At 33.8% G+C, this 13,380-nt stretch overlaps 1 protein-coding gene across 1 annotated transcript; it reads right to left on the bottom strand.

The window, feature by feature from the left end:
* Window positions 1-542: 542 nt before the first annotated feature.
* Window positions 543-12,711, bottom strand: LOC120625794. Its single transcript, XM_039893005.1, has 7 exons — window positions 12,658-12,711; window positions 12,235-12,281; window positions 12,065-12,146; window positions 11,217-11,321; window positions 10,669-10,758; window positions 1,803-1,915; window positions 543-805 (listed from the first exon to the last, which is right to left on the bottom strand). The coding sequence occupies exons 1-7, from the start codon at window positions 12,691-12,693 to the stop codon at window positions 580-582; spliced, it is 699 nt and encodes a 232-aa protein (XP_039748939.1). The 5' UTR covers window positions 12,694-12,711; the 3' UTR covers window positions 543-579.
* Window positions 12,712-13,380: the final 669 nt, after the last annotated feature.

Here is a 13,380-nt window from a genome sequence, read left to right as displayed (position 1 = left end):
ACTGTATTGCCCTTGTGGCTTGAATTGTTAAATTATTTTAAACTTATACTAAATACTAAAATGAATAACTAATGTTTTATTACTCTACAATGATCACGTATCAAGTTAATTTCACTTTGCAAGTAAAAGTTAAGAAAAAAAAGCCTTTCGATTTCCTACTTCCCTTACAGACTGCTATCAAAACCTTTATGGCACCTCCGTTTCGTTTACAGTTGCCGTACAATCTTTATATTCAGCAAGGTCAACTTTTTGATAACCTTGACGAGTATAACTTTTTTTCAAATTATACTATATTAATTATTTAAATTATAATATATTATTAATATTTAGTTTAGTCACATTTAAAATACATAATATTGAGAGGTTTCTTATTCTTAGATTGCCTGCAACTAGCCCCCATTCAATATATATACCTACAATATTTTAGGGAATTAAAGGAAAAAAAAAATTGTATTCATTCAATTCGCTATATTAAAATTAATAAAAAAAATATTCTAATGCAACAGTATATAAATGTTATATACAGTTCACAAATATTTAGCTATTTACATGTGATGTTTCCATCAAGTTATTTATACCTTAACCTACAAGTGATTCTATAACAGCTGATGGCACTGCACCACCTGGACTTTGTCGAATCTGTGGTCGGAATCCGTTCTCATCAGCTACATAGGTAACAGTGTAAGTAACGCCGTCAGGGCCGATCCACTCGTACTCCCCTTGAACTTCGATCCCCTCGTTTTCCGTTCCCTGGTTCTTAAGCTGGCCTTGTTCCTCATGTTTACTACCGTCGGAGAGCTCCCACCTGCAATTTTGTTAACACTAAGCTTAATCTGTAAACCTATAATAAAGCTAAAGAATTTTTTTTTGTTTGAACGCGCTAAAGTCAGAAAATACCAGTGCGATTTAAAAAATCTTTTTTTGCATTTTATAGCCTAATTCTTGAGCTACTTCTTGAGGTATTTAACATCAAGCTGCGACCCATAGAGTCCTGAACAAACGCAGACGGGCGTGTCGATGCGGTGGGTTTTAAGGCTTAGGCTTATCGATCCGAGGTTATTTGAGACCGTGGTCTACCCTAACCGGGGTAAAGGTATTATGTAGAATAGCAAAGCAAATTTCTCTGAGAATCTTATAACAAGTACAAAGTCACGGGTGACAATCAACGATTGCCTCGAGGCTCCGTGTAATTTATAATCTGTAATGCAATCTTTATATACAAAACAGACTTGCAAAAATTAGCTCTCTACGCATATATGTACTAATATTACAGTTGTGTCCAGAAGTATCCTCGGAAGATGCTGACTTCACAATATACAAATTTTTAGACACTAGATTTCTTGAATAAGCAATTCTACCTAGTACAGGGAATCGCAGCGAAAGAGTGCATTTTGGAAGATCTATAGAAAGTTGTATCTGTAGAAAGTAAACAGTTAATTTATATATCTTTGTATAAGTTGTACGTGCTTACTATGAAGCAGACAGGATTCCCCTAATTTTACATTGTGAGGTCTTCATAAACCTGGACGTGTGAAGAACTTTAGAATCTCATTTGATAATTTATGGTTGAAAATAATCTAGACAATGAAACCCAAAATATAAACCTTTCAAAAATAGCCCCATCTGAATAAAGTGCGAGTTTGAATTGACTCTATAACTCTCAAAGACGCTTTTTTCAATCATATGCAAATCAATATTTTTTCATACCTTCTGTTGTCTTATTACTGTACTTGGTTATAAGTGGTCTGCATCAACCTTTTGGGTTGATATTGACCACTTAGGGAGAAATAAGCTATGCTTACACAAAGTTGTATGAATCCAAACCAGAGTTATTAGACTCATAACGTAAGATCTGCACGTCTTGAGGATATTGTGGAGCAGCATATATTGCAGCAGCCAAACAAAGGATCAGGAGCTGAAAAAGATTTGCGTTTAGGATCCACAGGCACGTCACTTTAGTAGCACATGCAATTTTCACTATTCACTTCATTTACTGACCAGTTTCATTGTTCTTATTGTTTTTTGTCGTCTGTCGTCTTCAGAGAGTACTTGGTATGTGGGATGGTTACGTATTCAAACGTCCCTCTTATATATGTAAGTATTTCTTCTATTACCAGGTTGCAACATAGCGGTTGGGCCATGCGGCATTTCTTATTATGCCCAAAGCAAAAACTTCGCCTTTACCTGTATAAAACGTATTGTAAGACTTGTAGGTGCAGTATTGTCGTATAATTATGACCAGCAGTTTCATGTTCAAGGTATGCCTAGTAAACATTTTTCAAAGATGTCTGGAAATGAAATGAACTTAAAACTATTAAATAAACTGCTATTTATACTTTAATATTTATTATCTACCTGATTTAAGTTGCACTGTATAATCATCTAGCTGTTAGTGAACAATACATTAAAAACCGATAGTCAGACAAATAATTATAGACTTTTGTTATTGTTAAGCTATAGTTGAAATAATTATAATAATGAGCTTAAGAACAGGCAATTTATTACGACATGAAAGATTATTGAACATTATTTTCATACTCGTATGTATGGATGCTTAAAAGGGCAAAAAAGGATCTAGGCAAAAGCGAATTTCTTGGAAAAATTTGCGCCAGTGATGTAATGAATTCACAGTTTAGAGCATCAGTTGAAAAGGTAGATATATCTGACAGGAGATCACGTAGGGTAAAGATTACAAAAATCACGTATTGCTAAGGCAAAACGATTTGAAGCATTTACGTTTACCAAACAGTAATAACTTGCTATGACTTGGAGTTCACTTTCAATCTCTGTGTGATTATAATCATCTTGGGCTTCTTAATAAACTTAGCTTGACCCAGTTACAATACGGAAGGTGTTCAGAGACTCGAACAAAGATGTTTATTAATTAGCCGGCGTTGTGATTCGCGCACGTAAACATATGAATGTAAATTAGACCGAAGGTGCAAATGCACATACGAGTATCACGATTATATTTGAAAAACTACGTTCCACTATTTCACAGAATCAAATTGACCTATGTTGCCTTCTTATATTATGGTTTGAATGGTGTGCTTGTTGGCCTATTGTTTCTTCACGCAGCAACAGTTTAACCAATCGCCGTGGTTTTGATATAAAATATTTTTTTGGGCGCCCTGGCAGTTAAATCTGCTTGCAGCGCCCTCACAAGGTTCAATCCTAAATTTATTAGATTGGGATCTCCTCTTTTGATATTTTTATTATATTGACTATCTATATGACATATTAATGGAAATATGAGTGAAAGAAGTTGATTGCCTCATCCGGCGACATAAGGGCTGGCTAATTTTTTGCACAAAGAATCAACATGGATATTCATCGCGGAAATGCACCGAGAATTCTTGAAACCATTCCATGCGGGCATGACCTTTATAGTAATTAGTGAATTTTCTCCCTGCGTTGAATTTAATGTTCGATTGTAACATTAAACTGGCATTTAATTGAATTAAACCTTTTTTTTTTGCTCTAATATATAATGATTAATATTATGTAAACCTAGAATAAAACGATTTGTAAAAGTCAAGCAAGCCAAAGCCAACAAAAAGGATTGGACATATTGTTCTAGTTGTATATATTATTAACTTCCCATAATAATTGATACCGTTAAGTGGAACAAAATGTATATTATTATTTTAATGAAATAGGATTCCTAACCAAAGTATTTATTTACATGCACTGATGAAGCATTCGTGTAAGGTTGTGGGAACATTAATCTATTCAAGTAATTGACCCGGCCTTCTAGTCATTTTGTAAGTGGTCGGCACTACAGTGAACAAGATACCCACTACCGATACCGAAATTAATTTCATTCTTATTGGCATGACAATAAAGACTATAGTGTTAATATGTGTTGTATTTATAAATATTATGTTTGAGGCTCACACATAAAGTAATAGGCAGTAATTACAGAATCGCCTCGTTGGCTCAATGGTTAACTTTTTCCACTACTGACCATGGTGTCCTGGGTCCGGCTAAAAATTGTGTGATATTGTGATTGTAGACTGTTCAGAAAGTCTCAGTAGGTACTGGCACGGAGTAAAAAACGATTTAAAAAAAAATTGTATTGCACTGTTAGCCTCATCTAGACCCCACGTGACAATAGTCGTTAAAGCCTGCCAACCAACATTGCCCCAAATCATTGTCTCATACATATTATATTTTACTTGGAACCTATTTAAGAAAATATTTATTTATTTCTTTTTAGTTGTAAAATAAGTCGGTTTTGTTATCATCTTTTATTCTATTTTTCGAGTCTACATCAAGAAGTGGTAAGGAATAAGCAAGAAAAAATGTCGATGAGGAAATAAACATGTCTATAAGGGATCTCTTCTTGGAATTGAAAAGGAAGAAATATAAGGAACTCTGTGACCTTGTTGAGTAACAAACACATACTCTCCAGCCATTATCTGAAATTGTCAACTACACAAGTCCTGAGAACGAGTTCCTATTGTATGCTTAGGAGTTCTATTCTCTATCTCCAACAAGTTTCACTAGATCTTCTTCAGAAATTAGGCCACAACTAATCCAAATCAGTGTTAGTTACCGAATAATTTACTACTAGGATATAACTGCCAGTCTGATTAATAAAATATTTGCATTGAGCAGCCTTATTGATTAGTAGCATTACACTGCAACCCTTATCTGACACGAGTGACTGTTAGTTTCTATATAAGCAACTAGTTTCTATGTTAGAATCTTTTGCTACGTGGCCGCGGTTCCGGTAGTTTTTCAGTAGGTATAATTGTAAATCTACAGACTTAGAACTATATTTTTGTGGCTTTATCTCCCGGATAAAACAATATATCATATTGTAAAACATCTGTTCGTATGTTAATAAAGATTCAAACCGCAATTTTGTGTTATTATTTGCGCCTAAAAGGTCAAGGTATCGTTTTGCGCTGAATAATTTGTGCCCAATTGGATTCTGATGAGTGTTTTAGAAAAGTGTGTTCTTAGATACATTATTACTTAAGAACGTGAGAAAATGGTAATTTACTTATTTTGTACCTCTTATTAAATTTATGATTACCATATAGGTAATAATTAATTTTTGATGTACACAAAAATAAGGTTTTAAGTATTACAAAAGACATATCATGATTTTAACAATATGTGATTTGCATTGTCGTTTTTATATTCAATCTATTAATTTCCTGTGAATACCTCCTGCCTCTTTTTTTAGTAATAATTATCAGACCAAGCAGCGATCTCATAGGAGAGAAAGATTGAATGCTTAGGATAGAACTCCAAGCTAGTTGACGACAGGCTTTAACGCCTTTTGGCTTTTTGGTTCTCTGAGAATTTCTTAAAGAAACCCTACCTTTAAATTATTGGCGACCCAGAAATCAGGCCTAGCCACTGGTGACCCGTAGGCGATCATTTTATCTACTAGGAGCCCATCAGAGTATCAAAGGTGACGCTGAGAAATTGTTACGTCATAGAGTGTTGACCCAACAAATCGTACGCCTGACCTCCACTCTTGAAATCGTTTTCGATGCCCATTTAAAGTGCATAATATACTCGTATTTTCAATCTAGTATTATATGAGTATGATCATCACAAATCTTTTAACGACTCACAGAAGAAATCAGAGAACACCCTATCGCTACTTTAATGAGACAGTGATAAAAGTCAGGACCGACGGCATGACGTGATCATTGAGGCACGGGGTTATCAAATCAAATATTTCCTTACTTAGGGCTAGTACTGAACTCATAACCGGGTTCAGCCAAAAAACTCGAAGCATTTATTGGCTAAACCCGGGAATTGAATGCAGGACTTCGTTATGCACAGTCGAATACGCTAACCACTAGACCCATGACGGAAGTCATCTGTACATAAAAGGTTTCTATAGCAGAATTCTAAGTAATTACACCACCCTAGTATTGTTTTGGCCGATGAGATAAAAATCAAGTGGAGTAGTAAGGCTTTATGTGACATAGCTCGTCCAGTAAAATAAAAAAAAATGAAATGCTACTGCCTTACGTGGAATTGAATGCGTTGTTATTATAGGTACATTTGGCTTAACCTCTTCGATGGTCATGGAAACATACCCGGCACTTTACAGGACGTCTTCCTAGCATGCACTGCAAAGTTTTGCTCTTTTTTTGTTATCCATACCTTCAGGTGGGCCATCTACTATGTACGTTATTTGCAATAACTCACTACTAGAAGCATGCGTGAACATGTGGGTCGCTCTTCGTTGGTTTTTAAATGTTTATATTAATAACAAAACTGAAGAGCTTGGTTGTGAACGCGCTAGTTGAATTTAAAAATATGTTTTATTTGCATTTGAAAGCCCAATGCTTCAGAAAGGTTACAAGCTACATAACTTTAATATTCACTCTAAAGGGGTTCAATAAAGTATGAAAGTTTGTATAGCAGTCTGACATTATTTATGTTATAATCGACTTTGATAATTCATAACAAAGTCGAGACGGTCGGAGTATTTTTATAGAATAGCGGAATTAAATTTATTTAAGTGTTATCAGGGTAATTTAAGTTCTAAGCGGACGAAGTCGCGGGGAACCACCAGTTAGATTTACAATGTTATTCTGTCATCAACATTTCCACATGTTTTGGCGACTTCTATTAGTAGGTGATTAAAATGTGAAAAGGTCAAGTTTTCGGTTATAAATCATAGTTTAAAATAAAAATGATGTTTGGAATGCGATCAGCATATTAATTTTGTATCAACGGATGTTTCAATAATTTATTTAAAATTAAGTTTTATAAGTTTTTTTTTTATCATATGTTGTTAGTACAGGCAAAGCATCTTTCTTTTGTGTTGCAGATACCTTTATACATATAGCGTACCGCCTCCTTATAGCGCTGTCCACAAAATTCGAAAAGAAGTCGCTAAATTTGTAATTGCAATCTTAATAGATGTTTTGATTGAAGCTGACCGGAGCAGTGATGGCCTAGTTAGTGTATATGTCTTCGGCTCTTTTTCGGGGAGGACTGAGTTCGATTCCCAGCACGGTCCTCTAAATTTTTTAGTTATTTGCGTTTAAAGCAATGAAATATTACCTAAACCTACTTGCTTGAACCATGAAGAAAAAACATTTTGCGGAAACGTTTATGCCTAAGATCTGTGCTTATTGTTCTCAAAGGCAAGAAAACTGCACTTTACCAGCTTGGTGGACCATGGCTTTAACTTGAAATGTTTACGAAACTAAAAATTAACAAATACTTAAAAACTTACACAATATTGAACTTGTTCAATATCAATTCGACATAGAGCTTTATGACCATAGTTAAAGAACCATTTTGGACTTCTCATTTAAAGTATCAGTAAGTATGGTTGTAAATTGGGTGATATCTATTTGAAATGGATACCAGAACAACCGATTTTTAACATTTTCATATTCACAGGAATTTACTAGAAATTTACATTAACACCAGAATTAATCTCGATTGCTCAATTTGTTTTGATGCTTTTACCGTATATTATGTTACTGCCTAATTCTGGATGATTTATATAAGAATCCGTAATAAATAACAAAGCTTTACAGCTGTAGGTACCTACTTAACTAATTAATAAAAGTATTATTATGGTTTAAAATATAAAACCACTTGTATAACTATAACAATTCATCACACGAATACCGGGACTAAACAATGTCAGCATCTATAGGTATATATTTGTAAGTTGGATATAGGTAACGATTAGTATATGTGATTGGAGAGATATCATCCAATTGGTATCAGATTTGGAAAGATCGTTCGTGCGGCAAATCGGTAGACAGCTTCTAAAATTATATAAGTACTATTGGGTTTGAGAAATGTGCGCGTGAACTACAGAACGCAATAATGGGCGTATTCCTAGGGCAATCACTAACAATATGAGATTATAACTCAGAAGTTACCAACTAACTGTTAACGTTGTAGATATAATTCGAGGAACAATATACAATAATATACATAGGAGCGTATCATGAAATGAATAAATATTAGAGTTACAACAACAAATCGAGTAGATCTACTATTCTACAAGATAATTGTTTTTATGTATATCGATTTTCACGACTTATATGAAAATAGAACGAGAAAACGGTAGACATAATTATCTCGTGGTGCGCATGTTAGCTCCACTTGTCATTGAGACTTTTGATATGTCTCTCAATTAGTTCAAAGTTTAAAACGTAAGCTTATAGAAAATTCCTTTTACAATATTATAGATTACATAAAAAAATATCGTGTGAATTGCTCTAACTTCATAGCTAATTATTAATTTACTGTAAGATAGTGATAACAAGAAAAATACACGACTACCCTTGGACGTTAAGGAAATTAACCGGAATAGTTTTCAATCCCAACCTCAACATTTTGTCCACTGATAGCATATCCAGTAAGTGTGGTAATGACAGAGTGTATTTCATGCGTAGTTTAGTTTACTAGTACATAATTATATTAACAATTTTACAGCAGAACGAAGTTCGTTGATAGGTTATGTAACAAAACAAGAAGAAGAAGATTATTTGATTTGGTTAAAGCGACAAGGTGTCAATGGTGATCATGATCATCATCATCTTTGAACTCCAAAACGCTAAAGATGTAATAAATTGGCTATAGCTTTTTTGCTCTACTTGGATGTTGAAATGTATTTTTTAAAACATAAACAATAATAAAGAAGCTACAAAAAAAAATTACGTGATGATTTATAACTAAACCGGTCTCTCTAAATTTAGGCTTTACCAAAAAGTATCTATAAATCTAGTCTAAACACGCGGCAAACCATTATTTTCATATGCTAGCGTTTACGAATTATAGTAATTTTTTTCGCACTGTTTCGTCTTTCTGACCCGTAGTTGTGCTACCTGACTAATAGAATAAATATTATTTTGGTTATTTTTGTTTAAAGTATGTTATAAAATATGTCTCTCAATTACTTCGCCCGTGATTATTATTATTTTTATAGGGCTCTTTATTTTATGTTTACCTATATTATATATAGATATTCATCACAGACGGATATCAGACGGCATATCGGCACAGAGGGCAGCGACCCTGCTTTCTGAGTCCAAGGCCGTGGCTTCGATTCCCACAACTGGAAAATGTTTGTGTGATGGACATGATTGTTTTTCATGTTGCTTATCTGTATTTTAGTCAGTCATCTTAGTACCCATAACACAAGCTACGCTTACTTTGGGACTAGATGGTGATGTGTGTATTGTGGTAGTATATTTTTTTATTTATTTATAGATTTTTATTTCGTTTTGAATATTACTGAGTTCAAAAACTTCCCATGTGAAATATTTCATAAACTTTGATTTGTTTTACAAGATGAAAGCGATATAATAAGCAATCTTGAAAACAAATTTTATGATATCAAAGGAAGGTAGGTATTTGTCTTCAACCTTGGTTTTAATTTATGTCCTCCATCGTAACCAACTTATGAATAATGGTCCCGTATGGTTTCATAACAAGTGAATCGTGACGTGAGAAAGCTGTCTATCTTTTATTTTAAGTAAGTCACGAAACCGAAAGTCTACAATTTAAATCCGTCAGAAGGAAGTTTCAGATTACAAGGTAATGGTCATGCTAACTATCGATATAGAAATAATGATGTTCTATTGGCGGACCAAGCAGGTTGCCCTGAAGCTGAGTCCTGGTGTTAAAAAATGACCGCCTTTATATAGACCTACACTACGCAGGGCATCCACGGAACCCGTTTTACAAAGTGCCTTGCCTGTAATAACACCGGCAACCACGCCCTTCAGGCAGTTATAAAGAGGTAAACATGGCGGTGGTACTTCATCGGACGAGCTCTGTAAAAGTACAATCGATAAACGTGAACCCAATAACATACTGCAAAAGCCTTTACCTCTACTTTAGCATTGTCAAGTCTTGGAAAACTAAGAAATTATCTCATCTGTTATTAGGTTTAATATTCTCTATAAGCAAAAGGTTTGTAAAGGTTAAGATTTATCAAAAATAACCTGAATTATTTCTAAAAAAATAAGTATTAAATTTTTTTTTTTTTCACCACCAATTAATTGTTCTTCTTCTGCTTGAGGCTCAGGTTCGCCTGGTCCCTGGTGTCACGTCGACTGGCTACGATCTATTGTGACGCCACTCCACCAAATGTTATATATAATGTGATTAAACTGTTAGAAATACCCGTAAACATACGGCAGTTACGAGTATATAAACCCACAAACCTATTTGATTTCTTCCGGAACGTTTAATAACTTGGTCGCACGTCTTCGGCGGTAGGGTGGTAGATACGGCTGATGCCTTCCAATAAATAAGACCTTAAAGAATTTTGGAATTATAAATTTCCAAATTCGTCCTGCTTTGCCACAGGCCACAACGAGCTTATTATAATGAGAAGATCGATGGTAAAAAATAAACAAAGAAAAACTTTTCGTCTTTATAATATTAGTATTCATATTTGTGAAATAAAAGGATTTTATTTTACATATAAATTAACCCTTATATTAAGTTTCAAACTATTAGACAATATGCCTTATAGCTTAAAATTGAATACACTACTTAAGGACCTAAAACATGATATTATGAGTTTAACGGACATTTTTTTATTATATTTATTTTTTTGTAGTTTCTATTTTCATTATTCCTTTTTTAGAAAGATGCAACGACTCGATCGAGTTCATCCTCAGTGAAACAGAGCAACATGAAACAGAAAACCCGACGGCGGTCGATGTGGCTCTCATTTTTAGATGACATGTAGTACTGGTCTTCTTCAGGCGAATATCGATTCATGTCAACACTACACATCTAATGAAAGGATTAAAAAATTATATACACTTAATTACTATAGTATCACTTGGCTTAATTACAATAGTCGGACACACCATAGACACTGGGTTTTGTGCGAGTCCTATAATTAGATTTAAACCGTTACTTGACTTAGGTTAACCATAGACACTTGGGTTTTGTGCGAGTAAAGATCACTAAAATTAGATTTAAACCGTTACTTGACTTAGGTTCCTTTCAATTTAAATTCTCTGAATTTTACAGTGAATTTGAATTATGGCAACTTAAGTCAAGTCATAAAAAATCCCTATATGATGAACAGAATTACGTAAAAAGGAAAAAAGCTTAGGAATTAATTTTAATTGTACTAGCTTACTTTATTAGCTTTTTTCCCCTTTTACTAATCCTATTAATCATATAAGGATTTTTGATTAAGCTTACGTTTAATAAAAAGTTAATTTAAAATTTGTTGGACTTACTTTTCCTCCTTCTTTGTTATAACATGTCAATTCTTCGAAGTGACTATTGATTTTAGCCTTGGGGTATTTGTAATAACTGTTCAGTTCGCTGTAACGACCTAAATGCTGGGAAAAAACGGATAAAACAAATAAGACTTAGTTGTTTTTGTTAGGTTTAAAGTGGGTTTAAACCGCTGCAGCTCACTTACGTAGTAACGAAGTGTCATAGGTACTGGAGTACTGATCCTAGATTATGTACGTAGCTGTATTCATCTTTGATTTTATCAAACTCTTATCAATGAGTACACAAGCTCCACGTCAGACCATGTCACCGTCTCTACGTGGCATCACGTTGGGGCATTGCAGTATTCATTGATACCAAGAAAGATGCTGTGGCTAGACAACATAGAACTCAGGAGAAGACCTATTGACCACAATAAACAACATACCTGTTTATGTTTTGATTATTTGAAGCATATTTTTTTTTTGATAGAACTCACATCGCCATCGAGCCCCAAAGTAAACGTAGCTTGTGTTATGGGTTCTAAGATGACTGATGAATATTTTTATGAATAATATACATAAATACTTAGAATATACATATAAACACCCAGACACTGAAAAACATTCATGCTCATCACACAAACATTTTCCAGTAGTAGGAATCGAACCCACGGCATGATACTCAGAAAGCAGGGTCGCTGCCCACTGCGCCAGTCGGCCGTCAAGTCGATTTTTATTCTTCCTTATTGTTATATTTCCCCGCTATAAAAAGAAGATAGGTTCTATTCTTTTGTTTTTTTTTGTTGGTTAAGTATGAATTAATTTGGTATAAAACTATTAGTATAGATCTCTATAGGTTTACCTACTTCTGGGTCTAATACTCCGCTTCTCCTGATAGTATCTTGAGGAAATTCACTAGCAAATATTCTCCTCAATTCCACATCTTCACTAAAATAAATGAAATAATAGTTTTACTTCTTTAAAGAGAAGTTAGACATGAATATTTATATTTTATATATATGTCAATATCACTCACTATGTATAAATTACGCCATGACTTTGCCTTACGTGGTATTGAAGTACCTAGAAAACGTCCATTATATTACATAAGCGTTCGTATATGCGTGCAATAAAAGAGGTATTAGTTATCTTTTGTAAGATTTGTAGTATCTATTGTCAAAAATGCGACGGAAATCAATATCTTTCAGATTATTATTAACAACGCATTACCGACCCACTAGAGGGCACGGGTCTCCTTCCAAACCGAATACAGTTTAGGCCGTAGCACACGACGCCGCACTGGCCAAATGTGGATTGGTAGGTTTAAGTTTTCGTAAATTATATAAATTATTCTTAGTAATAATATTTCTTCTACGACTTCAGTTCTGTTGTTGAAGAGTAACGCCTAGGATATATTATCTTGTAAAAACAATTATAATATAAAATCGCTTAGACTCACGATATAAGGTATAAGGTAAATTGCCGATTTCCACATAATGTTTATGAAGATAAAACTCAGCGCAATACTCTTGTACCTACCTGCAAAATGTTTTTCGTATAAATGCGCAATATTGCCTATTGCAACAAAAGCAATTTCATTTTTATGAATATGCCTAAATTGAATTTCACATCATAGTGTTTGAGAGCAATATCAAAGCTATATTCAGTTTGAAATGCAAAAGTATCGATTTACATAATTAATCTCTATTATATAGAAAACCAGTAATTTAATATAATTAATGAATTGATTGATTCATAATCCCTCTGTAGATCTGTAACTTTCCCCCAAGATCTCTATTATACAACTTATTAATACCTATCTACGATTCTTAACTTAAACATATTGAACAACTTTGAATTTATATAATTTTATTACCTACTAAATTATACATTTAATAATTATGCGTCCATCATAAAATCCAATATCATATTTTTGCGGCTAATGGCCAAAATAAGTTTCGCGTTATAATGTATCGCACTAAATCGTTATGTATCACAGAATCTTGGCAACCATGTCTACGTATATCAATATTTAGGATTCCTTAAAAAACATAGCTCATTTACGATCAGTCTGTTATCTGTCTGTCCATTCATCTTTCAGAGTGTCCCCAGGTGATTAATTAAGCAAAGGACCCTTACATTCCTATGGAATGGATATGCTTAGACACAAAATATAAAGATA

Source organism: Pararge aegeria, chromosome 8 (genome assembly GCF_905163445.1).
Source record: "Pararge aegeria chromosome 8, ilParAegt1.1, whole genome shotgun sequence".
In the NCBI taxonomy this organism is placed as follows: domain Eukaryota; kingdom Metazoa; phylum Arthropoda; class Insecta; order Lepidoptera; family Nymphalidae; genus Pararge; species Pararge aegeria.
The sequence above is the reverse complement of the archived record's forward strand: the minus strand, read 5'-3'. Positions and strand labels throughout refer to the sequence as shown.